Source organism: Saccopteryx bilineata, chromosome 1 (genome assembly GCF_036850765.1).
Source record: "Saccopteryx bilineata isolate mSacBil1 chromosome 1, mSacBil1_pri_phased_curated, whole genome shotgun sequence".
In the NCBI taxonomy this organism is placed as follows: domain Eukaryota; kingdom Metazoa; phylum Chordata; class Mammalia; order Chiroptera; family Emballonuridae; genus Saccopteryx; species Saccopteryx bilineata.
In genome coordinates this window covers 391,942,468-391,970,203 of record NC_089490.1, presented here as the reverse complement: position 1 = coordinate 391,970,203, position 27,736 = coordinate 391,942,468, and the positions used below count along the sequence as shown (strand labels likewise).

Below are 27,736 nucleotides of genomic sequence, written 5' to 3'. Positions count from 1 at the left end.
CATCAGTGTTTCCCAACCTTTTTTGTGCCATGCCCACCTTAACCTTTCTAAAATTTTTATGTCCCCCCCATGTAACATACATAATTTTTAACATTAAAAAATTGATTTGTTCACTTAATAAACATAAATGATAGGTTCTAGGAAGAAATCACTATGAAATTGTTAACAAAACACAGTAAGTAAAATTTCAAAACATATAATGAAAAACAGAAATTTAAATTCCAAATAATTTTAATACAGATTTTTCTATATTAATTTATTATTTTAATTTAGTGTGATCCTTGCGCTTGATGCTTGCTGCACAGAGATTTTATATTAGGTTCCAATTTGGTTAGCTTTAGTCTCAAGTCTCCATGTTGTATTATATCCAGCTGATTTCTTTTTTTTTACCAGTAAATCATTTACAGCACTAAATCCACATTCAGCTAAAAATGAAGATGGAAACGGTAGCAATAGTTTTCTTGCACATTTGGTTGAATTTGGGTATTTGATTTCTGTTTCCTCACAAAGCCATGCCATCGCTCCTTTGATATTAAATAAAGCTTTAACTGACTCATCATTTTGCAATTCTGCGAGTTCTTCTTGATACTGCATATTTGATATATCAGACAAATCCACTAACATTGGCTGCATCATCCATGTTGGGAAATCAATTTGTTTTAAATCAGAAAATCTTTCTTTTAAATCAGCCGATAGAATATTCAAATGATTGACAATAACAAGTAAAGCGGTATCAGTTACTTCACATTTTTGGAGCCAATGAAACTGTTTAAAGTTTTTGTTGTTAATATGTTTCTGACATAACTCAATATTGGTAATGAAACCAAATATCTTTGCTTTTGCATCGACAAGAGTTTTATTTGTTCCTTGAAGTTGCTTATTTAATATATTGGGTTGGGGAATAAGTTCGTAGCGTTTTTATATTTTCTTTTATTTTACAACGATTTGTTTGCTGTTTGGCAAAGGGTAAGTATTCATTCGATAAAACTCTTTCTGCTCTACAAAACTATGTTAATTGTATTTTTGAGTTATTTAATTTTTTATTAGTTTTGAAGCTTAGAAATGGAATACCCAGGAGGCAAAAATCAACATTTTCGACACCTGCTCTTCTTTGCTTTTCATCGAGGTCAAAAAGCTGCCGAAGCAGCCCGGGACATTTGCGACGTGTATGGAGAAGGTGTCATAGGCGAGTCTACAGCATGGAAATGGTTTGCAAAGTTCAAAAATGGTGACTTTGACATCGATGACACGTGCCGCAGTGGAAGGCCTTCTGAATTCGATGAAGAACTGGGAAATGCTCGAAAAGAATGCCACGGTCAAGGAGCTCTACATTGCCCAGCTACACTGCATGAATGAGGCTATTTGACTGAAAAGACCTGATCGACATGGTCAAACCATACTCCTTCACGACAACACCAGGCCCCATGTTGCACAAGTCATCAAAGCTGCACTCCAAGAGCTTGAATGGGAGGTCCTTCAGCATCCGCCGTATTCTCTGGACCTTGCACCGACTGATTACCATCATTTCTGCTCCCTGTCAAACCATATGAAGGGCGTTACCTTTGATAACAAAGAGGTCCTCAAAAACTGGCTCAACAACTTCTTTGACACCAGACCAGGCGATTTTTGGCGAAACGGCATCAACAAATTGGTCGAGAGGTGGGAAGAGGTTGTAAACAGCAACGGTGAATATATAATTGATTAACTAATTGATATAATTATTGTTTTTTGTTTAAATAAAAGTCTTCGGTAAAAACGCTACAAACTTATTCCCCAACCCAATATTTAGTTTTTCAAAGATATCGGCTAAATAACTCACAAATGCTTTACCATCTATTGTTAACAGATACTTCATTTCAGGTTTGTCGCTTAAAAAATCACTAAGAATATCAAACAATTCCATAAATCTTTTCAAACAGTTTCCTTTAGATAGCCATCTTACTTCAGTATGAAGTAAAAGTCTCACATGGTCTTCATTTTGTTCTTCACAAAATAGCTTGAAAGACACTCACATTTGGCACTAGCTTTAATAGCATTAACACACTTTATTACTGTATGTAATACTTCATTCAGAACAGGCGAGATGTTTTTAGCTACCAAGTTTTCCCTATGAATAACACAATGCACAAGAATCATTTCTGGAGTCGCATCTTTCATCAATTTTAAGCAGCCATTTTTCTTGCCCATCATATTGGGAGCACCATCTGCAGCACAAGATGTTATGTTTTTCATTGGTTTATCATTGACATCTAAGTAGTTTTTTAGCTTATTATATATATCTTTGGAGGTAGTGGTGCTTTCTAATCTTTTACAGAACAACATTTCTTCAACAAATTGTCCTTTATCAATATATCTTATGTAAGTTATCAATACTGCCTCACTGTCTCTCAAAGTTGATCCATCCATTTGCAAGGAGAATTTTCTTGTTCTCAGCTTTTCAATAAGTTGTTTTTCAATATCCTCACTCATTTCGTCTATTCTTCTGCTAACAGAATTGTTACTGAGTGGCATAGCTTTTACATCTTTGTCATCTTTTTCAAGAACCGTTTTAAGAAATGCTGATATTGACAGTTTTATTAAATTCTCTCCTATAGTGTGATTTTCTCCAGTTTTAGCGATGAATAAAGAAATTTGATAACTAGCCTCAAGAACACGATTATTAGTTGAAGTATGAGCAGTAAATAGAGACTTTAATGTTGTTTTTTCAAAAATTTTCTTTAAAGTTTTAAAGTAACTCAAATCTGAATTAATATGAGCACTAGGTTTCACCTTCAAATGCGCCTCAAGACGACCTCGTTTCATTGATTCGTTGGTCAAGCATTGCTGGCATAAAAGACAAAAAGGAATCCGCTCATCGTGAACAGCGGGTATGAACCCAAATTTTAAATATTCCTCCGAATATTGACGAGTTTTTTTCATGCTTGCACCACTCATTTTACTATGGGCTATAATAAAAATAAGATCAATTAAAAACTAATATTAAAATATGTGTTAAAATATATTCAATGTGACATAGAGTAAACGTATACTAAAAAGTCATATTTATTTAAATGTATATAACACATTTACTATACTACCACCGCAAATCAAAAGGTATCTATATTTTTTACACTTGACAAAATTTTCTGGAAAGTTATGCTTCTAAAATTAAAATTGTTGTGCATGCACTATTATAGCCCCAATAATATTTATAAAATATTATTGCTTTCTAGCCCCAATGCAAGAAGTACTTAATAAAGAGTTTAATATTGATAAAAATAAAATCAAATACTTACCAATTATATCTATGCAACATATACATGTATATTTATTAAATCAATGAGCTTTTACAACAGTTTTGACTGACACTTATTTCAAATTAACACCAACTGAATGATGTGAAACACTACAGAAGTTGCGATGGGCCAATTAGGTGAGAATAACTGCATTGTTTAGCGAGTTTTTAAAACGTCCGGGGTTCCCGTGGCAGATGGCATGCTCCACGGTGAACCCAGGACGAAGTTTACTTGACGACGCAAATCACCCAGTTGATATTTTGGTCTCGTCAAATGAAATTATACTTAATAATTATTTACCGCAATTATTTAAGAATTGCATTTTTTGTTAAATTTGGCACCGATATCTAGCATTGCATTTAAATGGCCTGGGGCAAAAGAGTTAAAGTCGTGTGGAGTCCATTTTCAAATTGCCCCCCTTAACTATTGAATTGCCCCCTGTGGGGCATGGGCCCCACATTGGGAAACACTGGTCTACATAGTTTATCAAGGTCCCCTGTTAGATAGAGTTCTTGGTTCCAGAGAATTAGTCAGCTAAGTTATCCTACTTCCCTTTGCCTTTGCTTTTTGATATCTCTCCTTTCCAGCTCTCTGCTGCTTGGGACAATCCCCTTTAGGAAGTTAAGCATACTATATGGTCTGAAGACACAGTTTCCTCAAGACTGCTGTCACTTAAGTCACTAGTTTAAAATTCATGGGTCCAGAGCCATTCTCCTCTGTATTAGGCTACAAATTAGAGCTCTCCACAATCACTCTCAGGTTTGATAATGCTCTGGAATGACACGATGTTATGAACTGAATGTTTGTGTCCCTCAAAATTCATCAGTTGGAATCTTAACTTCCAATGTGAAGGTATTAGGGGGGGTTGTGACGTAATTAAGTCATGATGACGCAGTCTTAGAGAAGAGGCCCCGAGAGCTCTCTGGCCCCTTTCCTACCACGTGAGTGCACAATAAAGGTCAGCAGTCTGCAACTTTGTAAAGGGCTCTCTCAGACCCAGCCATGCTGACATCCTGATCTTAGACTTCTAACTTCCAGAAATGTATGAAATAAATTTCTGCTGTTAATAAGCCAATCAGTCTATAGAAATTTGTAACAGGACTGAACTAACACATCAGAAAACACTATACATATGATTACAATTCTATTATAGAAAAACAAACAAACAAACAAACAAACAAACAAACAGATAAACATTTATATATAAATCGGAACCAGCCCGAAGAGCTCTACAGGGCAAAGTCTGTGAGGGTTTCCCTCGTGAGGCACCCATTGTCCTCAGGATGCCGTACCCTCCGGCGTCAGTGTGTGATACACGCACAGAGTAGTGCTACCCTGGGAAGCTCACTGGAACCTTTGGTATCCGTGGTTTCTTCATTTATTTTACTTTTAAAGAGACTTTTTTATTTTTATTTAATGACTTTAGAGAGAAAGGAAAGGAGAGAGAAACAGTGAGAGGAGACACACACATTGATCTTCTATTCCACTTATTTATGCACTCATTGGTTGCTTTTTGTATGTACTCTGACTGGGGGTCAGGTTGGCATGTTGAAATGATGCTCTAATCAGCTCAGCTACCCTGTCTGGGCCTTTTTTTGAAATAATTTTTTGAACTACCGTTTATATTTAATATTACTTTTTATTAGTTTTATGTGTATAGCATAGTGTTTAGACAGTCATATACTTTACAGAGTGCTCTGTCCTGATAATTCCAGTACTCACCTGGCACCATACATAGTTATTACTGTATTGTTAACTATATTCTCTATGCTGTACTTTACATCCCTGTGATGATTTTATAGCCACCTATCTCTATAGTTTCTTTTGGAGCTCTGTGACACATTGCTAATGTGGCTGAACTTTAGTTCCCAACCTTCCTGGAGGTTCAGGTAATACCTTAGGTGTGCCATTTTTCCAGAGTTTGGAACTAACATGGCAGTGTCCTAAAGCCCCATCATAAAGCACATTATAAGAACACCCAATGGCCAGAGCCTCCAGGCAAACAGCTTTCTTATAAAGAAGGCTTTCCAGGGACTTGGAGGTCATGTCCCAGTAGTTGAAGACAAAGAGATGAATTCAGAATAAAGAAAATAACTAATGTCAAAAATAAGTCATAAAATCCCTTAAGAAATGAGAGTCTTTGCCTGACCAGTGATGGCACAATGGATAGAGTGTCGACCCAGAACCCTGAGGTCCCTAGTTGAAAACCCTGAGGTTGCTGGCTTGAGCATGGGGTCTCTGACTTGATTTTGAGATCATTAACATGATCCAAGGTTGTTGGCCTGAGCCCAATGTCTCTGGCTGAAGCAAGGGGTGACTGACTTGGCTTGAGTCTGTATGTGTCGGTCCAGGCACAGACGAGAAGCAGTCAATGACCAACTTCAGTGAAACAACGACAAGTTGATGCTGATCAATCTTCTCCTTTTCTCTTTTCCCCTTTCTGCTTCCCCTCTCTCTCCCAAAAATCACTTAAAAAAAAAATGTCTTTAAGTCCTAGAGAATGTAACTAATAAGGGACTATTAAGTAAAAAGCATAATGGCCTGAGTCATAAAGTGCTTTTCAAATCATTTTATTTTTTATATATGGGTTTATGCAATAATGGGAAAAGAACATGTATGTAGTCTCTTTGTAAACAATTTAGGGAACTTGTGCCTGATCTGGTGGTGGCGCAGTGGATAGAGCATTGGACTAGGATGCTGAGGACCCAGGTTCGAGACCCCAAAGTCGCCAGTTTGAGTGCGGGTTCATCTGGTTTGAGCAAAGGCTCACCAACTTGGACCCAAGGTCACTGGCTTGAGCAAGGGGTAACTCAGTCTGCTGTAGCCCCATGGTCAAGGCATATATGAGAAAGCAATCAATTAGCAACTTAAGTGTTGCAACAAAAAACTATTGATTCATGCTTTTCATCTTACTTTGTTCCTGTCTGTCTATCCTTATCTATCCCTCTCTGTCTCAGTAAAAACAAACAAACAAACAAACAAACAAAAAACCCCAAAAACAAAATTAATGAACTTGGTAACATGAAATGATGGCTTTCAGTTTTAAAGTTAATTATATTCAAAATTGGAGTTTTCTGGTCTTTCAGAATATAGCTGAAATATTTGAAAGAACTAAGTACTTTGTAAAGTCCACATATACTTATTAATAATTAAAACAAGTTTAATAAAGCTCTTCTTCCTGGGTAGGATGAGATAAATTTCTCAAACTTTACTCAAAAGATAATTAGTCCCATTCAATGTTTCTATTTTCCCATATTCAAAGAATATATCTATTGAAAGAGGTAGCATTGCTCTATGATGTGATTGTATTTCCAATTTTAGAAACACTGTACAATGCTCAAACATCTCTCCTGGATGCCTTGATGCGCTGATTTGAACAATTTGGGTCCAATCTAGAAGAACTTTTTCCCCATCACTTTTAGAGCTTCCTTTACTTCCTTATTCCTCAAGCTATAGATTAGGGGGTTCAACATGGGAATCACAATGCCATAACATATGGAAGCCCCTTTCATACTCTCCTGGAAATTATTAGAACGAGGCTGTAAGTACATGTATGATAAAGTTCCATAGAAAACAGTGACTGCTGTCAGGTGGGAGGCACACGTGGAAAAGGTTTTTTTCCTGCCTGTGGTAGAAGACATCTTTAGGATGGTGGACATGATACAGATGTAGGAAAAGATGACCACCAATACAGTGAACATCAAGTTAAATCCCACAAAGACAGCAAGGAGCATAATATTGATGTCAGTGTTGGAGCATGAAAGAGCAAGAATTGGTGGAACGTCACAAAAGAAGTGATTGATGGTATTGGACTTACAGAAGGACAGTGAAAATGTAAAACCTGTGTTCACAGAAGCATTTATGGAGCCCATGGCGTATGAACCAGCTACCAAGTAGATGCAGACTCTTCGGGACATGACAATAGGATAGTGAAGTGGGTTACAAATGGCCACGTAACGGTCCACTGCCATAGCAGCCAGGAGGTAACAGTCGCTGGTCGCAAACGTTCCATAAACCAATAATTGCATAACACAGCCCCTAAATGATATTGGCATATTTTTTGTTATGAAGTTTTGCAGCATTTTGGGAGTGATAGCAGAGGTAGAGCAGATGTCAACGAAAGCCAGATGTTGTAGGAAGAAGTACATGGGTACTTGAAGTCTGGAATCTGTCTTGATGAGCAGAATCATTCCGATGTTTCCCACCACAGAGGTCACATAGATGACTAGAAATATAGTGAAGAGGACATACCGAAACTTGTGTTGGACACCAAATCCTAAAAGAAAGAATTCAGTCACTTCAGTGCCATTTCCTTGTGTCATGGCTACCGAAAATCTAGAAATGACCTAGAAGAAGACAAAGTAAAACAAAAGGAAAATCTTTATGACTTCTTCAGAGAAAAAGCCTCTTATATTTCATGTCACTTTCCTGAATTAGATTTTCAGGGCAACATTTACAACAGAGTTCATGATTTGCAAATAGTCCTTCTATTTTCTTGATAAGAAACCACTAAGTCAAAAGTAATGTTATTAATTATCTAAATGAGGAAGATTTCATAGAAGTCTGACTCTAATAAGGATCATTTTTTTTTTGAATTTTTCTGAAGCTGGAAACGGGGAGAGACAGTCAAACAGACTCCTGCATGCGCCCGACCGGGATCCACCCGGCACGCCCACCAGGGGCGACGCTCTGCCCCTCTGGGGCTTCGCTCTGTTGCGACCAGAGCCACACTAGCGCCTGGGGCAGAGGCCAAGGAGCCATCCCCAGCGCCCGGGCCATTTTTGCTCCAATAGAGCCTTGGCTGTGGGAGGGGAAGAGAGAGACAGAGAGGAAGGAGGGGCTGGGGTGGAGAAGCAAATGGGCGCTTCTCCTATGTGCCCTGGCTGGGAATCGAACCAGGGTCCCCCGCATGCCAGGCCGACGCTCTACCGCTGAGCCAACCGGCCAGGGAAGGATCATTTTAAAAAACATATTAAAATATGTTATCACCATATTAAACATGTATCTATTTTTGTAAAGCAGAATTAAAATATGACTTTGAATCCTTTCAACAACCTATAGTTTTTCTCGGCCATTTATCAGCTTAATCCTGGTCCAAACTCCTCAAATTTGTCCATGTAAAGATAAATTAAAAGGAAAAGATATAGAATTGGTTAATCTAGGTGAAATGTATATCAGTGTGTTATAATTTTAATTATGAAGGTCTTATATTTAAAAATAGGAAATCTAATGAGAACATAGACTATACAGACATTTTTATTTTTATTATTTATTTTTTTTTATTTTATTTATTCATTTTAGAGAGAAGAGAGAGAGGGAGAGAGAGAGAGAGAAGAGAGAGACAGGGGGGAGGAGCTGGAAGCATCAACTCCCATATGTGCCTTGACCAGGCAAGCCCAGGGTTTCGAACCGGCAACCTCAGCATTTCCAGGTCGACGCTTTATCCACTGCGCCACCACAGGTCAGGCCTATACAGACATTTTTATACAAAACCAATGACAGTTTATTGTCAAGAATTGTTCACTAAAGATGCTTCTAAAGACTGTTATTCAGAAAAGAGGAATATACTCTTCGAAGAAAGTCTCAGAAGCAAAAAGAAATGATGAGCTTAGGAACTGGTAAACATATAGGAGAACTGGAATAGCTAAAGGCGGTATAAAATAATATTATCTATGGAGAAAGGATAAATTAAAAGTATCAGGTAATATATTAGATTGGTTTATTAAGTTTATAGTTCTCTAAAATTCTTGTATTTTAGACTTATATACATATATTTTCAATAATTACAAGTGATAAAAATTATTTTTTTAAGTTTAAGGGATTAAATGAAATTTTAAAGTTAATCAATCTAAATAAACACAGTAAGAGAGATGAAAGTAATAGAAAATATCAAGATAAATAGAAATCACCTGAGAAGGCACAAAGAAATTCAAATAAGTTAGTAAGAAAAATAAATATAAGTGGTGTAAACTCATCATTAAAATTCAAAGATTGTCAAATTTGATTGAAAAAAATGTATATCAAGCTATGTGATTATATAATAGACAAAAATGGAAAAGAAATTAAACAACTAACAATTAAACAAATCATGGTATCGAGAAGAATGGAATATTATAATTCAGCAAAAATAAATCTCAAGAGCTTTATTTCTTAACCCAAAGCTTAGAAAGGTAATGTTGAGGAAAAGAGCTTATTGACTAATTGATCACATTACATATAATACCAGAACTTCAATGGTATTGGCGATATTTTATATTCATAGCTATTTGTTGGTTGCACATTGTATATTTAGTATGCTTTTTTGGTCATTATTAATCGTTTTTGTATATATTTTAGACTCCTTAGGTTGCTGTTAAGCAAAGATAGGTTACAGACATACCATCTCTCAGCAAGTCACATGCTGCCAGTTTTATTAAAACAAAGGCGGGTCCTGGCTGGTTGGTTCAGTGGTAGAGCGTCGGCCTGGCGTGCAGAGGTCCCGGGTTTGATTCCCGGCCAGGGCACACAGGAGAGACGCCTATCTGCCTCTCCACCCCTCTCCCTCTCCTTTCTCTCTGTCTCTCTCTTCCCCTCCCGCAGTGAGGCTCCATTGGAACAAAGATGGCCCCGGGTGCTGGGGATGGTTTCTTGGCCTCTGCCTCAGACGCTAGAGTGGCTCTGGTTGCGGCAGAGTGACCCCCCCCAGGGGCAGAGCATCGCCCCCTGGTGGGCAGAGCGTTACCCCCTGGTGGACGTGCCGGGTGGATCCTGGTCAGGCGCATGCGGGAGTCTGTCTGTCTCTCCCTGTTTCCCTCTTCAGAAAAATACAAAAAAAAAAAACCAAAAAAACCCCAAAAAACCAACAACAACAAAGCCACGCCACCTTTATAACACATTAAAGAAACAGAGATATTACTATTTTAGGGGTTAAAAGAAGTCAGTTAAGTCCTAAGGAAAAAATTGAGCATCTCTGTTGTTGAAAACAATGTTCAGAGACTTAGACACTAATTTTTAGACATTTATTTGTGTTGAAAACAAATTGACCTGAGTCTATGTCCAGTCACTATCCAGGCCTTTTTTTGTAATGTTGGTATTTTAAATTTAGATGTAGTTGAGTTTTTCTCTGTTTTGCACATTCACGTGTTAAATATCTTTCGCATATCTAAATCATAAATAGTCTGCTGGTTTACTCTCAAAGCTTCATGATTTAAATCTTGAATGCATTTCAAATTGACTTTTATAAAATGTAAAGTAGGAATACAATATTATTTTATTTGTATAGACATTTGAGGCACCACAGTTTAATGGGCCATAACCCATCGATGTGCATCAACTGTTTACATGCATTAAGCTTCCATAATCTTGTGGGCCTGTTTATAATTTATTTCTCTCAGTTGTATTGATCTATGTGTCTGTCTTTACACTAGTACCACACCGTCATTGGTATTACCTCTTTATGATAAGTTGTGATAGCTGGTAAGACATGTTCTCACCTTGTTTTCCTTTAAAATTCTCTTAGTTGTTTTTATCTCTTTTCACCTCTGTATAAATTTTGTAAGTTTGTGAAGGTGCACATAAAATTCTCTCAAGCACTTGATTGAAATGACATTGTATGTGTGAATTAATATTGGGAAAAAATGTAAGGGTTCTACAACTTGGTCTTGACTGCAGGGGAAATACATTTTCCTCTGCTTCTGTGTTTCTTTCTTGCAAAGGTACCTCAGTTTGTGTAATTTGAGGCTCCATCTCCACATTTTATTGCCTCGGTTTCCAGAAAGATGGAGGAACATAGCTGACTGGCAGATCTGAGAACAACCTGGCACGCTCTGCCTTGCCCTTAGCCTCGGGATTAGCCAGCCTGCGGGAGCCCATGCTCCCCTGCATTCCAGACACCCCCACACATATTGTGCGAGAGGCCTGCCCGCAGTCACTGCCACCAAAACTGGGTGAAGTAGCCTGTCTAGTCATAGAGCGTGCTGCTCAAGGTGTGGTCCACAGACCAACGTGTGGTCCATGGACTCTGTTTCCGCTGTATCATAAAATAACTACAGAAAATGGTTGAATTTTAAAACTACCATAGAAATTGGACAATGTAGAGACCCTTTTGTTGCTTTTTAGAAAATATTGGTCCGAAATAGATAGGAAATGTTAAAAAGAAAATGATCCTTTACCATAATGTTTTGATAAACACTTCCTTAAAGGACTCTGCATATCTATGAATTTTTATTGCAGAAAAGAATTACTTAGAAGGGGGAAAAGATAAAATGAGAATGCAGAAATAAGTTGGGCAAAGATTATATAGATCTCAATAAGTGTGTCAAGATCTCAGATGTAATAATTAGTGTTTGGGCACATTGAAGTTTCTCATTAAATCTTGAGAGCATAAAAGAAAACACAATTAAATACAAGTGTGTTTTATGCATTCCCTCATTGATATATTTATGAAATGCCTATCAAGTTGCATCCTGAGAATAAAGCTACTGATTCATGGCAATTTCTCTCAACTGTAGTTGAGATAATCTAAATTGGTGTCAAGTTTCAGCCTTTAAAATATATGTCAATTATGTCATAGAAAATATTCCCTGACCCCACTGTGGAACCAAATATTATGCTACTTCCAACTCCAGAATTAGTGAAATGATCACAATAATCTTCACTTTCTCTGTTTTTCTATATACCTTTTCAGCTGATGCTTAGTCTATATTGGTCATGGAACAAATTAATGGCTCTCTGGTAACTGAATTTTTTTCTCCTGGGATTTGCTGGTCAACACAAGTTTCAGCATATCCTCCTCATAGTTTTTCTAGTGATCTATGTGACCACCATTGTGGGTAATACAGTGTGCCCATAAAGTCATGGTGCACTTTTGACTGGTCACAGAAAAGCAACAACAGATGATAGAAATGTGAAATCTGCACCAAATAAAAGGAAAAGTCTCCCAGTTTCATACCTATTCAGTGCAGTTCGATGTGGGCTCACACACAGATTTTTTAGGGCTCCTTAGGTAGCTATCCTGTATAGCCTCTACAGACTTGTCACTGACTGATGGCCTACCAGAATGGGGTTTCTCCACCAAACTGCAGGTTTCCTTCAACAGCTTATCCCACTGAGTAATGTTATTCCTATGTGGTGGCGCCTCGTTATAAACGCGCCGATATTCATGTTGCACTTTGGTCACGTATTGGAATTTAGCGAGCCACAGAGCACACTGAACTTTCCTCTGTACCGCCCACATCTCCACCTGCATGGCTGTGGGCTGCTCCGCTGTACACACGGTGTTACATCATTATCTGCGCATGCGCACATGCTGCCACATCATCCTACAGAAACTGGGAGGGTTTTCCTTTCATTTGGTGCAGATTCACATTTCTATTGTCTTTTGTTGCTTTCCTTTTTAGTTGACCAGTAAAATGTGCACCATGACTTTACGGACACACTGTATTGGGATAATCTTACTCATCAGGATTGATTCCGGCCTTCACTCCCCTATGTACTTTTTTCTCCAACACTTGTCATTTGTTGTTCTCTGCTATTCCTCTGCTATCACTTCCAAGGATGCTGCAAAATTTTGTAGAAACAGAAAAATCCATCTCATTCATAGGATGTATGGTGCTATTACTAGTCTATGGTGCTTTTGAAACTACTGACTGCTATATTCTTGCTGGAATGGCAGCGGACAATTACATGACCATCTGTAACCTGCTCCACTATCCAACAGTCATGACCCAGGCAGTATGCATTCAGTTCTTAGCTGGTTCCTATGTCTCAGGTTTCCTCAATGCCTCTGTAAATACAAGCTTTACTTTCTCACTGAACCTTTGCAAGTCTAATAAAATTATCTACTTTTTCTGTGATGCAACCCCAACTCTTGCCCTCTTGTGCTCCAACATTGATTTAAATGTCATGGTCCTAACGGTTTTTGTGGGGTTTAACTTGACATTCACTGGGTTGGTCGTCATCTTCTCCTACCTATATATTCTGGCTGCCATCCTGAAGTGATCTTCTGGTGCAGGGAGAAGAAAAGCCTTCTCCACGTGTGCCTCCCACCTGACAGCAGTCACCATTGTCTATGGGACTCTCTCTTACATGTATCTGCACCACGGGACCAATGAGTCTCAAGAACAAGAAAAGATGGCTTCTGTGTTTTATGGCATTATGATCCCCATGACAAACCCTCTCATCTGCAGCCTGAGAAACCGAGAGGTGAAAGAAGCCCTGAAAGAGAGTGGGAAGAGGCGCTTCTAGTTCAACCCTCAATTTCTAATTCTCTATGCGTGTAAACAACCAGACTGACAGTGCTAGTGTTTAAGAAATCAAAACAGAAAAGTCAAACAGCATGAGAAAGTCGCTCATTTTTAGTAATGTTGAGCTGCAAATTAAAGTTACAGTGAGATAAACCACTTTCTACCAATATATTTGGCAAAAACTTCAAAAGAATGCGAACACTTATTAATTGCTGTGATGGAAGGAAAATGATGCTCTCACATATTGTTAATGGAAAATTATCAAAAGAGTTAGAATTGGTCATAGGTCTACTTAAACTAGAAAATCTTGATAGGGTAATGATATTTGCCATCTCAGTTTAATCATTTTGAGTTAAAATAAAATGAATGACACATTGGGGGACCTTTTTCAAGAGCTATGGAAAACCAGTATTAGGAACAAGACACGTGCACACTTGCACGCACACAGAAACTTGCATGCCAAGTGCCCAAGTATTTTGACCATGTTTAACTTAGACAGAAGCCCTCTCCTCTGAAGCTTTATTTATATGAAACACTGTGCAGTGGGAAGGAAACAGATTGATCTGGGTTTGAGTTCCCGTCCCACCACTTCATGGAGATAAAGGATGTACTTTCTTTTGACCTCAGTTCCATCCTCTATAAAATGGGATCACAGAATTACTTAGAAGGTAACGATGCTTGTTGTAATTCTTTTGCAGCAGCAAAACTTTGTAAATAGAGTGAAGTAAATCACAGTATTTTTTTATTATGGGTCAATACATACCAAAAAGAATGAGATATCTCCTTGTACAGAAAGGTACTCATATCATACTGTCAAATGAGCAAAGCAAGCTGCTGGTTGGTATGTAAAATGTGGACTCTTTTAAAAGTAAAACTTTCTTTCACCCCCTTACTTTCGTTCTCATTTTCTTTATTTCAGTAAGCTTTTAAAAATTATCCTTGGACATAAGAGTGGGGAGAGGATGCCTTGAACTTATAAAGTTCTTTATCTTTTATTTTAAAGTAGCTTACTTGTTCTAAAAAGGAATAGGAAGAAGTAAAGTTTGCTTTGTCATGATATGACAAATTGAGGCGATTTATATAAATTTCCCGGAGCAGGGCCAGGTATTGAAAGGCACTCAAAATTGGTCATAATAGCACATGCAAGCAATACACTAAAGGCACATAACATGCATTCATCTACCCATCCATCCTTCAGTCTGTCGATTGTCCTTCCATCCTTCCATCCATCCATCCATCCATCCATCCATCCATCCATCCATCCAATCTTTTTCAGTCATGTGTTCATTCATCTTTCCCAAGGCAATGCTCAGCCAATCTAGTTCCCTCACTCCATTTCCCTTGCATCACCAGAGAAGCAGTGATGATTCCTGGTTGTGGGGTGGAACTCGCTAGAACTCTGGCTCTGACCCTGTTGCTCCCCCATTTCCTATCTACATTGAAATGACTGTGTTTAAAAACTAGGACTGGCTTCGTTTTACTTACACCAGCGTTGGCTTCAGATTCTCTTTCTGCAACTGGTGCAGGCTGACTGCCCCCGAGTTCTCTGTGTGTAACTCTTTCTAATTGGGGAGTTTATCTCTGGGGCCTAAGGGATCAATACTTGCTCCCTTGAGAAGCTGAAGTTCCTAGGGATGATACAGAGTTGGAATAAACACTGTTCAGTCATTATTTTCTTCTGAAGAGCATTTAAGCTTTCTAGAGAGGATACATTTAATTTATGTTACTCTCATTAGGAACTGCATCTGTGTGTGTTGCCTTCTTACAGAACAACTCCTTTAAACTTCTTGTTTGTTTTGAATCAGGTTGAGCATTGTTTTATAGGTCCAACAATCTGTGTTTAGGTTTAGGAAATTGACCTTGTCACCAAAATCAGCAAAAGACATGGCTCTCCAAAAAAAGCAAAAAAAAAAAAAAAAAAAAAATTAAAACTAATATAAATTTAAGGTCATATGGTCCTCATATGACACATAGAATTACTACTATGTAAGCATATTATATATCATCACTTTAACCATTGTTTATTTACTTAAAGAAAAATGTACTCTTGATTCTTTCTCTTTTTTCCCCTAAATATATATGTGTGTGTGTGTGTATATATATATATATATATAATCATCCCTGGATAAGGACAGTATGCTTACACCATCAGAATACTTCAGATTACAATCAGTGGACTTGATTTTTTGAGTTACTTGACTATAAAGCATTAATTGTTAAAGCCTTAATTTAATCAGCAAAAGAAGAAAGTCAGATTGTGTCCATAGCTTTTAGGTTAACCATCATACTTACGAAAGAGTGTTATTGGCTCAGTGGTGGAGCGTCGGCCTAGCATGCAGGGGTCCTGGGTTCGATTCCCGGCCAGGGTACACAGGAGGGGTGCCCATCTGCTTCTCCACCCTCCCCCTCTCCTTCCTCTCTGTCTCTCCCTTCACCTCCAGCAGCCGAGGCTCCATTGAAGCAAGAATGGCCCGGGCGCTGGGGATGGCTCCTTGTCCTCTGCCCCAGGCGCTGGAGTGGCTCTGGTCATGGCAGGATGACGCCCCGGAGGGCAGAGCATCGCCTTTTGGTGGGCAGAGCTTCGTGCTTGGTGGGTGTGCTGGGTGGATCCCAGTCGGGCGCATGCGGGAGTCTGTCTGTCTCTCCTCGTTTCCAGCTTCAGAAAAAAAAAAAAAAGGCTTATGAATTGACATTCAGAGTTACTTGCTGCCTGACCAGGGTCTCAGTGAGGAATATGTCCCACTGCTAGTGGAAGAAATCCCAGCTTACTCTGTCTTCAGAAGAGGCTCTTATTTTTTCTTCACAACAATACTTGGGAAGTCAAGACTCTCACTTCTGTGACTTTATTCGTCTTTCCCATATGCTGGTTGGTTTACAGTCTAACATGTGTACTATACTGGTAGACATCATGATCTCTGTCAAGGCAGGGAAAGGGATTCAGGAGGGCAGGGTGACAGTCACCTAGGTTCCCTTGATCAGGAAATCAAAAGCTCTCTTAAACCAGCGACTGCTACTCACTTCTCTTTGGCTAGCCCTATGTTACGTGGTGCAGCAGAAAGGAGAGGGTGTGGCCCCACACTCCTCAGCAGCTTGGTTTCTGTGCATCTGCAGTAGAGAGCTTTGTCTGGGCTATGAGTGGCAGGTGTCTGATGTTATCTCTCTGCTTCTCTGACTCAGGAATATCTCAGAGGCTGTGGAAGATCTTGGCAACCCTGAAGCAATGGGGAAGGGGATTTGAATAAATGGCATAACCTCTTGTTCTTCAGAGGGACAATTCTGTGAAACAGTCTACATAGTTTTTCAAGGTCCCCTGTTAGATAGAGTTCCTGGTTCCAGAGAATAAGTCTGTTAAGTTATTCTACTTCCCTTTCCTTTGCTTTTCGATATCTCTCCTTTCCAGCTCTCTGCTGCTTGGGACAATCCCCTTTAGGAAGTTTAGCATACTGTATTATCTGAGGATGCAGTTTCCTCAAGACTATTGTCACTTAAGTCACTAGTTTAAAGTTCATGGGTCCAGAGCCATTCTCCTCTGTATTAGGCTACAAATTAGAGCTCTCCACAATCACTATCAGGTTTGATAATGCTCTGGAATGACTCGATGTTATGAACTGAATGTTTGTGTCCCTCAAAATCCATCAGTTGGAATCTTAACTTCCAATGTGAAGGTATTAGGAGGGCGGAGTGTTTTGTGACGTAATTAAGTCATGATGGCGCAGTCTTAGAGAAGAGGCCCCGAGAGCTCTCTAGCCCCTTTCCTACCACATGAGTGCCCAATGAGAGGTCAGCAGTCTGCAACATTGAAAAGGGCCCTCTCAGACCCAGCCATGCTGGCATCCTGATCTTAGACTTCTAACTTCCAGAAGTGTATGAAATTAATTTCTGCTGTTAATAAGCCAATCAGTCTATAGAAATTTGTAACAGGGACTGAACTAACACATCAGAAAACACTATACATATGATTACAATTCTATTATAACAAAATAAACAAACAAACAGATAAACATTTATATATAAATCGGAGCTGGCCCGAAAAGCTCTACAGGGCAAAGTCTGTGAGGGTTTCCCCCGTGAGGCACCCATTGTCCTCAGGATGCCGTACCCTCCGGTGTCAGTGTGTGATACACGCACGGAGTAGTGCTACCCTGGGAAGCTCACTGGAACCTTTGGTATCCGTGGTTTCTTCATTTATTTTAATTTTAAAAAGACTTTTTTATTTTTATTTATTGACTTTAGAGAGAAAGGAAAGGAGAGAGAAACAGTGAGAGGAGACACACACATTGATCTTCTATTCCACTTATTTATGCACTCATTGGTTGCTTTTTGTATGTACTCTGACTGGGGGTCAGGTTGGCATGTTGAAATGATGCTCTAATCAGCTCAGCTACCCTGTCTGGGCCTTTTTTTGAAATAATTTTTTGAACTACCGTTTATATTTAATATTACTTTTTATTAGTTTTATGTGTATAGCATAGTGTTTAGACAATCATATACTTTACAGAGTGCTCTGTCCTGATAATTCCATTACCCACCTGGCACCATACATAGTTACTACTGTATTGTTAACTATATTCTCTATGCTGTACTTTACATCCCTGTGATGATTTTATAGCCACCTATCTCTATAGTTTCTTTTGGAGCTCTGTGACACATTGCTCATGTGGCTGAACTTTAGCTCTCAACCTTCCTGGAGGTTCAGGTAATACCTTCGGTGTGCCGTTTTTTCGGAGTTTGGAACTAACATGGCAGTGTTCTAAAGCCCCATCATAAAGCACATTGTAAGAACACCCAATGGCTAGAGCCCACAGGCAAACAGCTTCTTATAAAGAAGGCTTTCCAGGGACTTGGAGGTCATGTCCCAGTAGTTGAAGACAAAGAGATTAATTCAGAATAAAGACAATAACTAATGTCAAAAATAAGTCATAAAATCCCTTAAGAAATGAGAGTCTTTGCCTGACCAGTGATAGCACAATGGATAGAGTGTCGTCCCAGAATCCTGAGGTCCCTAGTTGAAAACCCTGAGGTTGCTGGCTTGAGCATGGGGTCTCTGGCTCGAGTGTGGGATCATTGACATGATCCAAAGGTTACTGGCCTGAGCCCAATGTCTCTGGCTTGAGGAAGGGTAACTGACTTGGCTTGAGTCCATATGAGTCAGTCCAGGAACATACGAGAAGCAATCAATGACCAACTTAAGTGAAACGAGGACAAGTTGATGCTGATCACTCTTCTCCTTTTCTCTTTTTCCCTTCCTGCTTTCCCCCCTCTCTCAAATATCAATTAAAAAAATAAATGTCTTTAAGTCCTAGAGAATGTAACTAATAAGGGACTATTAAGTAAAAAGCATAAATGCCTGAGTCATAAAGTGCTTTTGAAATCCGTTTATTTTTTACTTTTGGGTTTATGCAATAATGGGAAAAGAACATGTATGTAGTCTCTTTGTAAACAATTTAGGGAACTTGTGCCTGACCAGGTGGTGGCGCAGTGGATAGAGCATTGGACTGGGATGCTGAGGACCCAGGTTTGAGACCCCAAAGTCGCCAGTTTGAGTGCGGGTTCATCTGGTTTGAACAAAGGCTCACCAGCTTGGACCCAAGGTTGCTGGTTCGATCAAGGGGTAACTCTGTCTGCTCTAGCCCCATGGTCAAGGCGCATATGAGAAAGCAATCAATTAGCAATTAAAGTGTTGCAACAAAAAACTATTGATTCATGCTTTTCATCTCCCTTCCTGTATGTCTGTCCCTATCTATCCCTCTCTGTCTCTGTAAAAAAACAAAAACAAAAACAAAAATACCCCCCCAAAACAAGATAATAATTTAGTGAACTTGGTAACATGAAATGATGGCCTTCAGTTTTAAAGTTAATTATATACAAAATTGGAGTTTTCTGGTCTTTCAGAATATAGCTGAAATATTTGAAAGAACTAAGTACTTTGTAAAATCCATACATACTTATTAATAATTAAAACAATTTTAATAAAGCTCTTCTTCCTGGGTAGGATGAGATAAATTTCTCAAACTTTACTCAAAAGATAATTAGTCCCATTCAATGTTTCTATTTTCCCATATTCAAAGAATATATCTATTGAAAGAGGTAGCATTGCTCTACGATGTGATTGTATTTCCTATTTTAGAAACACTGTACAATGCTCAAACATCTCTCCTGGATGCCTTGATGAGCTGATTTGAACAATTTGGGTCTAATCTAGAGGAACTTTTTCCCCATCACTTTTAGAGCTTCCTTTACTTCCTTATTCCTCAAGCTATAGATTAGGGGGTTCAACATGGGAATCACAATGCCATAACATATGGAAGCCCCTTTCATACTCTCCTGGAAATTATTAGAACGAGGCTGTAAGTACATGTATGATAAAGTTCCATAGAAAACAGTGACTGCTGTCAGGTGGGAGAAGGTTTTTTTCCTGCCTGTGGTAGAAGACATCTTTAGGATGGTGGACATGATACAGATGTAGGAAAAGATGACCAGCAATAAAGTGAACATCAAGTTAAATCCCACAAAGACAGCAAGGAGCATAATGTTGATGTCAGTGTTGGAGCATGAAAGAGCAAGAATTGGTGGAAAGTCACAAAAGAAGTGATTGATGGTATTGGACTTACAGAAGGACAGTGAAAATGTAAAACCTGTGTGCACAGAAACATTTATGGAGCCCATGGCATATGAACCAGCTACCAAGTAGATGCAGACTCTTCGGGACATGACAATAGGATAGTGAAGTGGGTTACAAATGGCCACGTAACGGTCCACTGCCATAGCAGCCAGGAGGTAACAGTTGCTGGTCGCAAATGTTCCATAAACCAATAATTGCATAACACAGCCCCTAAATGATATTGACATATTTTTTGTTATGAAGTTTTGCAGCATTTTGGAAGTGATAGCAGAGGTAGAGCAGATGTCAACTAAAGCCAGATGTTGTAGGAAGAAGTACATGGGTATGTGAAGTCTGGAATCTGTCTTGATGAGCAGAATCATTCCGATGTTTCCCACCACAGAGGTCACATAGATGACTAGAAATACAATGAAGAGGACATACCGAAACTTGTGTTGGACACCAAATCCTAGAAGAAAGAATTCAGTCACTTCAGTGCCATTTCCTTGTGTCATGGCTACCAAAAATCTAGAAATGACCTAGAAGAAGACAAAGAAATAAAAAAAAAGGAAAATCTTTATGACTTCTTCAAAGAAAAAAAGCCTCTTATATTTCATGTTACTTTCCTGAATTAGATTTTCAGGCCAACATTTACAACAGAGTTCATGATTTGCAAATAGTCCTTCTATTTTCTTGATAAGAATGCACTAAGTCAAAAGTGATGATATTCATTTTCTAAAGGAGGAAGATTTCATAGAAGTCTGACTCTAATAAGGATCAGTCTAAAAAACAGATTAAAACATGTTATCACCATATTAAACATGTATCCAGTTTTATAAACCAGTATTAAAATATGACTTTGAATCCTTTCAACAACCTATGTTTTTTCTCAGTCATTTATCAGTTTAATCCTGGTCCAAAGTCTTCAAATTTGTCCATGTGAAGATAAAGTAAAAGGAAAAGAAATAGAATTGGTTAATCTAGGTGAAATGTATATCACTGTGTTATAATTTTAATTATGAAGGTCTTATATTTAAAAATAAGAAATCTAATGAGAACATAGGCTATACAGACATTTTTATACAAAAACAATGGAATTTACTGTCAAGAGTTGTTCACTAAAGATGCTTCTAAAGACTGTTATTCAGAAAAGAGGAATATGGTCTTCGAAGACAGTCTCAGAAGCAAAAAGAAATGATGAGCTTAGGAACTGGTAAACATATAGGAGAATTGGAATAGATAAAGGCAGAATAAAATAAGATTATCTATGGAGAAGGGATAAATTAAAGTATCAGGTAACAATATATTAGATTGGTTCATTAAATTTATAGTTCTCTAAAATTCTTGTATTTTAGACTTATACTTATATACATATATTTTCAATAATTACAAGTGATAAAAATTATTTTTTTAAGTTTAAGGGAATAAATGAAATTCATAGTTAATCAATCTAATTAAACACAGTGAATGAGATGAAAGTAAAAGAAAAAAATATCAAGACAAATAGAAATCACCTGAGAAGGCACAAAGAAATTCAAATAAGTTAGTAAGTAAAATAAATATAAGTGGTGTAAACTCATCATTAAAATTCAAAGATTGTCAAATTTGATTGAAAAAAATGTATATCAAGCTATGTGATTATATAATAGACAAAAATGGAAAAGAAATTAAACAACTAACAATTAAATAAATGATGGTATAGAGAACAATGGAATATTATAATTCAGTGAAAATAAATCTCAAGAGCTTCATTTCTTAACCCAAAGCTTAGAAAGGTAATGTTGAGGAAAAGAGCTTATTGACTAATTGATCACATTACATATAATACCATAACTTCAATGGTATTGGCGATATTTTATATTCATAGCTATTTGTTGGTTGCATGTTTTCATTGTATATTTTGTATGCTTTTTGGTCATTATTAATCATTTTTGTATATATTTAGACTCTTTAGGTTGCTGTTAAGCAAAGATAGGTTACAGACATACCATCTCTCAGCAAGTCAAATGCTGCCAGCTTTATTAAAACAAAGCCACGCCACCTTCATAAGACATTAAAGAAACAGAGATATTACTATTTTAGGGGCCAAAAGAAGTCATTAAGTCCTAAGGAAAAAATTGAGCATCTCCGTTGTTGAAAACAATGTTCAGAGACTTAGACACTAATTTTTTGACATTTATTTGTGTTGAAAACAAATTGACCTGAGTCTATGTTCAGTCACTATCCAGGCCTTTTTTTGTAATGTTGATATTTTAAATTTAGATGTAGTTGAGTTTTTCAATGTTTTCTTTTTCTTTTTTTTTTTTTTTTATAATTTTATTTTTTTAATGGGGTGACATCAATAAATCAGGATACATATATTCAAAGATAACAAGTCCAGGTTATCTTGTCATTCAATTATGTTGCATACCCACCACCCAAAGTCAGATTGTCCTCTGTCACCTTCTATCTTGTTTTCTTTGTGCCCCTGCCCCCCCCCTATCCCTCTCCCATTCCCCCCTCCCCCCCGTAACCACCACACTCTTATCAATGTCTCTTAGTTTCACTATTATGTCCCACCTACGTATGGAATAATACAGTTCCTGTTTTTTTCTGATTTACTTATTTCGCTTCGTATCATGTTATCAAGATCCCACCATTTTGCTGTAAATGTTCCGATGTCATCATTTCTTATGGCTGAGTAGTATTCCATAGTGTATATGTGCCACATCTTCTTTATCCAGTCATCTATTGATGGGCTTTTTGGTTGTTTCCATGTCCTGGCCACTGTGAACAATGCTGCAATAAACATGGGGCTGCATGTGTCTTTACGTATCAATGTTTCTGAGTTTTGGGGATATATACCCAGTAGAGGGATTGCTGGGTCATAAGGTAGTTCTATTTTCAGTTTTTTGAGGAACCACCATACTTTCTTCCATAATGGTTGTACTACTTTACATTCCCACCAACAGTGTATGAGGGTTCCTTTTTCTCCACAGCCTCTCCAACATTTGCTATTACCTGACTTGCTAATAACAGCTAATCGAACAGGTGTGAGGTGGTATCTCATTGCCGTTTTGATTTGCATTTCTCTAATAGCTAAAGAAGATGAGCATCTTTTCATATATCTGTTGGCTATTTGTATTTCTTCCTGGGAGAAGTGTCTATTCATATCCTCTTCCCATTTTTTTATTGGATTGTTTGTTTGTTTGTTGTTGAGTTTTATGAGTTCTTTGTATATTTTGGATATTAGGCCCTTATCTGAGCTGTTGTTTGAAAATATCATTTCCCATTTAGTTGGCTTTCTGTTTATTTTGTTATCAGTTTCTCTTGCTGAGCAAAAACTTCTTAGTCTGATGTAGTCCCATTCATTAATTTTTGCCTTCATTTCTCTTGCATTTGGAGTCAAATTCATAAAATGCTCTTTAAAACCCAGGTCCATGAGTTGAGTACCTATGTCTTCTTCTATGTACTTAATTGTTTCAGGTCTTATGTTTAGATCTTTGATCCATTTTGAGTTAATTTTTGTACAGGGGGAGAGACTGTAGTCCAGTTTCATTCTTTTGCATGTGGCTTTCCAGTTTTCCCAGCACCATTTATTGAAGAGGCTTTCTTTTTTCCATTGTGTGTTGTTGGCCCCTTTATCAAAAATTATTTGACTATATATATGTGGTTTTATTTCTGGGTTTTCTATTCTGTTCCATTGGTCTGAGTGTCTATTTTTCTGCCAATACCATGCTGTTTTGATTATCGTGGCCCTATAATAGAGTTTGAAGTCAGGTATTGTTATGCCCCCAGCTTCATTCTTTTTCTTTAGGATTGCTTTGGCTATTCGGGGTTTTTTATAGTTCCATATAAATCGGATGATTTTTTGCTCTATTTCTTTAAAAAATGTCATTGGAAGTTTGATGGGAATTGCATTAAATTTGTATATTGCTTTGGGTAATATAGCCATCTTGATTATATTTATTCTTCCTAGCCAAGAACAAGGTATATTCTTCCATCTCATTATATCTTTTTCGATTTCCCTTAACAATGGTTTATAGTTTTCATTATATAAGTCCTTTACATTCTTTGTTATGTTTATTCCTAAGTATTTTATTTTTTTGTTGCAATCGTGAAGGGGATTATTCTTTTGAGTTTTTTCTCAGTTGTTTCATTGTTGGCATATAGAAAGGCTATTGACTTCTGTATGTTAATTTTGTATCCTGCGACCTTACTGTATTGGCTTATTGTTTCTAGTAGTTTTTTTGTGGATTCTTTGGGGTTTTCGATGTATAGGATCATATCATCTGCAAAAAGTGATACCTTTACTTCTTCTTTTCCGATATGGATGCCTTTTATTTCTTTGTCTTGTCTGATTGCTCTGGCTAGAACCTCTAGTACCACATTAAATAAGAGTGGAGAGAGTGGACAACCCTGTCTTGTTCCTGATTTAAGGTGGAAAGCCTTCAGTTTAGTGCCATTTAATATGATGTTAGCTGATGGTTTATCATATATGGCCTTTATCATGTTGAGATATTTTCCTTCTATACCCATTTTGTTGAGAGTCTTAAACATAAAATTGTGTTGTATTTTATCGAAAGCCTTTTCTGTGTCTATTGATAAGATCATGTGGTTTTTGTTCTTTGTTTTGTTGATATGGTGTATTACATTAACCGTTTTACGTATGTTGAACCATCCTTGAGATTCTGGGATGAATCCCACTTGATCATGATGTATTATTTTTTTAATATGTTGTTGTATTCGATTTGCTAGTATTTTGTTTAGTATTTTAGCATCTGTATTCATTAGAGATATTGGTCTGTAGTTTTCTTTTTTTGTGCCATCCTTGCCTGGTTTTGGTATGAGGGTTATGTTGGCCTCATAAAATGTGTTTGGAAGTATTGCTTCTTCTTCAATTTTTTGGAAGACTTTGAGTAGAATAGGAACCAAGTCTTCTTTGAATGTTTGATAAAATTCGCTGGTATAGCCGTCAGGGCTTGGACTTTTATTTTTGGGGAGGTTTTTAATGGTTTTTTCTATTTCTTCTCTACTGATAGGTCTGTTTAGGCTTTCTGCTTCTTCTTGACTCAGTCTAGGAAGGTTGTATTTTTCTAGGAATTTATCCATTTCTTCTAGGTTGTTGAATTTAGTGGCATAAAGTTTTTCATAGTATTCTACAATAATTCTTTGTATATCTATGATGTCCGTGGTGATTTCTCCTCTTTCATTTTGGATTTTGTTTATATGAGTTCTTTCTCTTTTTTCCTTGGTAAGTCTTGCCAAGGGTTTGTCAATTTTGTTGATCTTTTCAAAGAACCAGCTCCTTGTTCTATTAATTTTTTCTATAGTTTTTCTGTTCTCTAATTCATTTATTTCTGCTCTGATTTTTATTATCTCCTTTCTTCGGCTGGTTTTGGGTTGTCTTTGTTCTTCTTTTTCTAGTTCCTTAAGGTGGGAAGTTAAGTGGTTCACTTGGGCTCTCTCTTGTTTGTTCATATATGCCTGAAGCGATATGAACTTCCCCCTTATCACTGCTTTTGCTGCATCCCATAGATTTTGATATGTCGTATTGTCATTTTCATTAGTCTGTATATATCTTTTGATCTCTGCACTTATTTCTTCTTTGAACCATTCATTTTTTAAAAGTATGTTGTTTAGTTTCCACATTTTTGTGGGATTTTTTTCCTCTTTTTTGCAGTTGAATTCTAGTTTCAAGGCTTTATGATCAGAAAATATGCTTGGTACAACTTCAATTTTTCTGAATTTGCTGATGTTGTTTTTGTGGCCCAACATATGGTCAATTCTTAAGAATGATCCATGTACACTAGAGAAAAATGTATACTCAGTCACTTTGGGATGAAATGTCCTGTAGATGTATATCATATCCAGGTGCTCTAGTGTTTTGTTTAAGGCCACTATGTCTTTGTTGATTCTCTGTTTGGATGACCGATGTAGAGCCGTCAGCGGTGTATTGAGGTCTCCAAGTATGATTGTGTTTTTGTCAGTTTTTGTTTTAAGATCAATAAGTAGCTGTCTTATATATTTTGGTGCTCCTTGGTTTGGTGCATATATATTAAGAATTGTTATGTCTTCTTGATTCAGTGTCCCCTTAGCCATTATGAAATGGCCATTTTTGTCTCTGAGTACTTTTCCTGTCTTGTAGTCAGTATTATCCGATATGAGTATTGCTACACCTGCTTTTTTTTTGATGTTATTTGCTTGGAGTATTGTTTTCCAGCCTTTCACTTTGAATTTGTTTTTATCCTTGTTACTTAGATGAGTTTCCTGTAGGCAGCATACAGTTGGATTTTCTTTTTTAATCCATTCTCTACTCTGTGCCTTTTTATTGGTGAGTTTAATCCGTTTACATTTAGTGTAATTATTGATAGTTGTGAGTTCCCTATTGCCATTTTATATCTTGCTTTCTGTTAGTTTTGTGTCTTGTTTGATCCTTCTCTTTTGTTTTTCTATCTTTTGTTTTTATTTGGTTGTATTCCATACATCTTTCCTCTGTTGCTATCTTTTTTATCTCATGTGCTTCTGTGGTGGTTTTTTCAATGGTGGTTACCTTTGAGTAATGAAAAGGGTCCCTACCCTGTTCATTGTAGTGAACTATTTTGTGAGTAATTTTGCACTCCATCGTCCTTTGCTACTGTTAATCTCCATCTTCTCCCCCTCTTTCTTTTTGTTGTTGTCACAGTTTAAATTTGGTTTTATTGTGTTCTTCTTGGAGCTTTTACTTGTGGCTCTGTTTTTTTTTGTTCTTTGTATCTGATTGGAGAACCCCCTTTAGTAATTCCTGGAGTGGTGTTTTCTGATGATAAATTCCCTCATCTTTTCTGTATCTGTGAATGTTTTTATTTCTCCTTCGTATTTGAAGGATAGCTTTGATGGGTATAGTATTCGTGGCTGAAAGTTCCTCTCTTTCAGGACTTTAAATATTGGGGTCCACTCTCTTCTAGCTTGTAGAGTTTCTGCTGAGAAATCTGATGATAATGGGCCTTCCTTTATATGTTGTATTCTTCTTTTCCCTGGCTGCCTTGAGAATTTTTTCTTTGCTGTTGGTTTGTGTCAATTTTATTACGATATGCCTTGGAGTAGGTTTGTTGGGGTTAAGAAAACTTGGAGTTCTGTTTGCTTCTTGAACTTGAGGCTTTAGTTCTTTCCACAGGCTTGGGAAGTTCTCACCTATTATTTGTTTGAGTATGTTCTCCATTCCATTTTCTCTCTCTTCTCCCTCTGATATACCTATTATTCTTATGTTATTCTTTTTGATGGAGTCAGATAATTCTTGTAGGGCTATCTAATTTTTTTAAATTTTTGAGTCTCTTTCTTCTTCTCTCTGTTGTGCCTCAAGTTGCTTGTCTTCTATTTCACTAATCCTCTATTCTATCTGACCTGTTCTATTAACTAAGCTTGTTACTTCGTTTTTCAGCTCGTGAATTGAGTTTTTCATCTCTGTTTGATTTGTTTTTATAGTTTCAATTTCCTTGGACATATATTCTTTGTGTTCATTGAGTTGTTTTCTGAGCTCCCTAAATTGCCTTTCTGTGTTTTCTTGTATATCTCGGAGGATTTTTAGGATTTCTATCTTGAATTCTCTGTCATTTAGCTCCAAGGTTTCCAATATATTAAATTTTTTCTCCATAGATTTTTCCTCATCTAGCTGTGTT

General features: G+C 37.4%; 2 protein-coding genes and 1 pseudogene across 2 annotated transcripts; 1 reads left to right on the top strand and 2 right to left on the bottom strand.

The window, feature by feature from the left end:
- Nucleotides 1-6,667: 6,667 nt before the first annotated feature.
- On the bottom strand, nt 6,668-7,603 carry LOC136320822 (putative olfactory receptor 5AK3). Its single transcript, XM_066253970.1, has one exon. The coding sequence runs from the start codon at nt 7,595-7,597 to the stop codon at nt 6,668-6,670; it is 930 nt and encodes a 309-aa protein (XP_066110067.1). The 5' UTR covers nt 7,598-7,603.
- Nucleotides 7,604-11,963: 4,360 nt separating this feature from the next.
- On the top strand, nt 11,964-13,499 carry LOC136320821 (olfactory receptor 5AK2-like; annotated as a pseudogene).
- Nucleotides 13,500-19,696: 6,197 nt separating this feature from the next.
- Nucleotides 19,697-20,620, bottom strand: LOC136320820 (putative olfactory receptor 5AK3). Its single transcript, XM_066253969.1, has one exon. The coding sequence runs from the start codon at nt 20,612-20,614 to the stop codon at nt 19,697-19,699; it is 918 nt and encodes a 305-aa protein (XP_066110066.1). The 5' UTR covers nt 20,615-20,620.
- Between the last annotated feature and the right edge of the window lie 7,116 nt (nt 20,621-27,736).